At 47.0% G+C, this 4423-nt stretch overlaps 1 protein-coding gene across 1 annotated transcript; it reads left to right on the top strand.

Annotated features, from left to right (window-relative positions):
* Positions 1–1012: 1012 nt before the first annotated feature.
* LOC119621286 (small ribosomal subunit protein eS6) lies at positions 1013–1880 on the top strand. The gene has a single exon (XM_037990171.2). The coding sequence runs from the start codon at positions 1057–1059 to the stop codon at positions 1804–1806; it is 750 nt and encodes a 249-aa protein (XP_037846099.1). The 5' UTR covers positions 1013–1056; the 3' UTR covers positions 1807–1880.
* The last annotated feature ends 2543 nt before the right edge of the window (positions 1881–4423 follow it).

The raw sequence follows: 4423 nt of genomic DNA, 5'->3' as shown, positions 1-4423 counted from the left end.
GCCTGGGTTGGAGACAGCCTCTAAGCATGGGGACCTCCTGCTCCTGCTTTTAATTAGACCAAGAGGGTAAGTAATAGATCCAGAGTTACATCCACATTGTCTCATGTGGCCTCCTCATTGTCATTGCTGCTTAAACAAAATGGGCATGGGGAGAGGGAATGGTTCATCCTCCTTGTGCCTCAGGGAGGGTGTCTGGGGTGGAGTGATCTTGGCAGCCTGCCTCCCATGGGAGGACTGGGCCTGCTCAGAGCACAGAATAGTAGTGGGTTGATACCATGCCTTTTTGTTTTATTTTTAGTTGCCAAACACAGGTAAATCACTTTGATTTAAGTTGCTTATAAAATGCTGTATCAGCTACTACTAGTTAAATGAGTTACTATTTGTCAAGAGCTTAGAACAGCACCTGGCACTGTTACCTATTAATTTAATAGCAATCGTTACCGTGATTGCAGCTGTGGTGTTTCAGCTACTGACTTCTGGCAGCCTGCACAGATAATCAGCTCTCAGTGTTTCTCCAGGGGAATCAGGGCAATGCTCATCAGCTCAATTTGCCTGATGGACTTAAAAGACATGAAAGGGAAAAGGTTGAGGGAACCGCTCCATATGCAGTTATTTGTTCTGACCAAATATCTGGCATTGGTGCCTTCTGAAAATGAAATATGCTCCAATGGCCTCACATACACATGCATGTGCCGCATGATGTGTGCAAAGTGTACCTCTGTTACTGAAACAGGAACCTACTTATTGACAATGGTGAAAGAAACATGAAGGCGGTATTTATTGGGTTGGCTGTGAGGTCATCAGACCACTTAGAGCCATCTCTGAGCCATCTACTACCTGGCCCCATTGATGGGGGGGGTCCCATATGATTCCACTCGGATTCAGACACTAGGCTGATAAGCCTTCACAGTCAGGCCTCCTCCTGAAATAGAATACTTGCTTTCTAGTCACAACCCTGCTAATCGAAACAGGATCCAGTCCAAACAGGATAAAGTTAAAAAAAAAAACACAACAGCTCTTTTCCGTGGCGCCTCGGAGGCGTTCAGCTGCTTCAAGATGAAGCTGAACATCTCCTTCCCAGCCACTGGCTGCCAGAAACTCATTGAAGTGGACGATGAACGCAAACTTCGTACTTTTTATGAGAAGCGTATGGCCACAGAAGTTGCTGCTGACGCTCTGGGTGAAGAATGGAAGGGTTATGTGGTCCGAATCAGTGGTGGGAATGACAAACAAGGTTTCCCCATGAAGCAGGGTGTCTTGACCCATGGCCGTGTCCGCCTGCTACTGAGTAAGGGGCATTCCTGTTACAGACCAAGGAGAACGGGAGAAAGAAAGAGAAAATCAGTTCGTGGTTGCATTGTGGATGCCAATCTGAGCGTTCTCAACTTGGTTATTGTAAAAAAAGGAGAGAAGGATATTCCTGGACTGACTGATACTACAGTGCCTCGCCGCCTGGGCCCCAAAAGAGCTAGCAGAATCCGCAAACTTTTCAATCTCTCTAAAGAAGATGACGTCCGCCAGTATGTTGTAAGAAAGCCCTTAAACAAAGAAGGTAAGAAACCTAGGACCAAAGCACCCAAGATTCAGCGTCTTGTTACTCCACGTGTCCTGCAGCACAAACGGCGGCGTATTGCTCTGAAGAAGCAGCGTACTAAGAAAAACAAGGAAGAGGCTGCAGAATATGCTAAACTTTTGGCCAAAAGAATGAAGGAGGCTAAGGAGAAGCGCCAGGAACAAATTGCAAAGAGACGCAGACTTTCCTCTCTGCGAGCTTCTACTTCTAAGTCTGAATCCAGTCAGAAATAAGATTTTTTGAGTAACAAATAAATAAGATCAGACTCGGAAAAAAAAAAAAAAAAAAAAAAAAAAACACAACAAAACCAGCAGTTGGTGACAAAACAATCGCTAGCCGACCTCAATGCTTATTTGCATTAGACACTCCCACCAAGCGCCATGACAGTTTACAAATGCCATGGCGACAACTCGGAAATTACCACTCCTTTCCATGGCAACAAACTGGGAGTTACTGCTCTTTTCCTAGAAAAGTCTCAATAACCTGCCCCCTCAATTTGCATTAACCCATCCTTTCACTTGCATATTATTAAAAGTGGGCTTTTGAGAGTATAAATATAGTTGCCGAGAGTCCACACACTGCCAACTCTAGGTGCACTGCTTATGAGTTAGCCCTACTCTGCTAGGAGCAGTACCAGTCAATAAAAGATTGCTAACCCCATCAGCTCACCCTTAAATTCTTTCCTAGGCAAAGCAAAAATCTCTGCAGGGCTCAGCCCCAGTTTTGGAGCTTGCCTGTCCTGCATCACTGGCATCATCCTGGAACACGAGGAAAGGAAAGCTAAGGCCCTCCTGGGGACATATGGCTCCCTCCGCACACCTGCCCTCACACCTCCTCGGGCACAATCACTGTCTGCCTGTTCCTTGGCCCATAGATGTTCGTGAACCCCATGAGTGAAACTAGACCACTGGATTACTGGCAAGAGGGATTTAAGCCCAGGTCCCTAAGAGTAAGATCCTGTATGTTAGGTTGCCTGAACCACTTCACTTGTAAGGACAGGCTGGCTTTCTCTCTCTCTACTCAAACCTTCACTCCTTTACTGTTTGTCCTCATTCTGGTCTGAGAGTCTCATATCAATCTGCTCCTGGGGCCTCTTACTTCTCTTCATAGTTTTCTTCCCTGTTTGCAGAATCTCCTCCAGCTGCAGACCACTGTGAGCTGGCTCTCTCCCTGCACTGCCTTAGCCCCCCAGCCTGACTGCCAGCAGAGTCTCACTCAGGTTGCACTGCCTCAGCTGCCTGCTGTTCTGGGCAGACATCTGCCCAGGTTGCTGCGAGCCTGCCTTGGTGCTCTGAGGGGTTCTAGGACCCAGGTCCCCTGTCTGGAGACTTGTCTAACCCTCTTTAATTCCAGGGGTTTCAGTCAGGCTTCTACTGGACGCAGAGTCCCAGCTGCGTGTCAAAGAGGCTTCTTCTGCCACCTACCAGTGCCTGTTGGAAAGGCCAGATTTCCCCCAGGGGCCCCTGGGTAAATGCCAGAGCATCTTTTGGGTCATTTCAACCTTTGAGGAAGGCTGCTGGTGGGGATAGGTGGGCATGGATTACTATCAGAAGATGTTCTCTTTCTCACCCCTCTCCTCTTTTATGTGACGTAACTAGCAGGGTTTTCCCCCGCCGCCATGTGATTTAGAACAGCATACTCACTTTTCAGAATGGCATTGATCCGCTGCTTCTGAAATAAACATTGAGCCATCCTGACCAGCTCCTTTGGTGGGAAAAACAATTTCACATGCGTGGCATGACCTAGTCACACAATCTCTTTCTGAACCATGTGGAGTGAAGTCCTGGGGGTTCATATTGATGAACCCTAAGGGGGTGAACTTTCCTCCTCCTGTGGCCCACAATGGCCTATAATGGCCACTCTGGGCATTCCTTGGGAGCCAGAGACAGAATCTGCACAGAGACAGAAAAGCACCTGGAAGGCAAAGGGGTGACAGGAGCATTTCACTTTGTATCAAGATGTGAGAGCAGTTTCATTTTTGGTTTTCAAAACAGGTACTTTGTCTCCATACACCTAAATCATGAACCAGCCTATTCTCTTCTAAAAGTAGAATAGATACTTGATGTTATCAGAGCTGCTAAGTCTCGATTTTTTAAAAATCTTAATTTTATTGAGGGACATTACATTTATTTTGTTGGGGGGCCATTCTAGTCTGCTTTTGTTTTCTCTGCCCACTTTCATAGCTTCTTGAAATACACCATGCGGGTTTATACCTCTGGGCCTAGGCTCATGCTGTTCCCAGTGCTGGGGCACCCCCTTCTCCCGAAGCTCCTCTCCCACTCAGTAACCAAATTCCCACTCATCGTCCAAGACTCAGCACAGACATACCTTTCTCAGGAAGTCCCCCTTCTCCCCTTTCCAAAGGGACAAGGCCCCTCCCCACTGACCTCCTCTATCCCACACATACATCTCCCTTCTCCCTACCCATGTATCGATCAAAATTTCAGCTGTGTCTCTCTTTCCTTCTACTCAGTAAGCTTTTTGGGAATAGTTGGTGAATTTTAATCATGGTTGCATTGCTCTCAGCCATCACAAACCCTGACACGTCGTTGATGCTTAAATTGGCGTTGTTTACTCCTGTGCTGTCCTCTCTACATTATCTCATTCTAGACACTTTCCTTGCTTAAGAAGAAACTACATGTCCTTGGGCACACCCGCATGACATTTTCTTACTGTTTTAAAATTTTTATTTTTGAGACAGGGTCTCACTCTGTCACCAGGCTGGAGTGCAGTGGCAGGATCATAGTTCATGACAACCTTGACTTCCTGGGCTCAAGTGATCCTCCTGCCTTAGCCTCCCAAGTAGCTAGGGCCACAGGCACATGCCACCACACCTGGCTATTTAAAAAA

The sequence above is a fragment of the Chlorocebus sabaeus genome, chromosome 11 (genome assembly GCF_047675955.1).
Source record: "Chlorocebus sabaeus isolate Y175 chromosome 11, mChlSab1.0.hap1, whole genome shotgun sequence".
Taxonomy (NCBI): Eukaryota; Metazoa; Chordata; class Mammalia; order Primates; family Cercopithecidae; genus Chlorocebus; species Chlorocebus sabaeus.
Note: the sequence above shows the minus strand (reverse complement) of the source record. Positions and strands in the feature narration are given on the sequence as shown.

What these genes read in the sequence shown, in the direction of transcription:
- LOC119621286 (XM_037990171.2), top strand. Translation starts at nt 1,057, where the DNA reads ATGAAGCTGAACATCTCCTTCCCAGCCACTGGCTGCCAGAAACTCATT.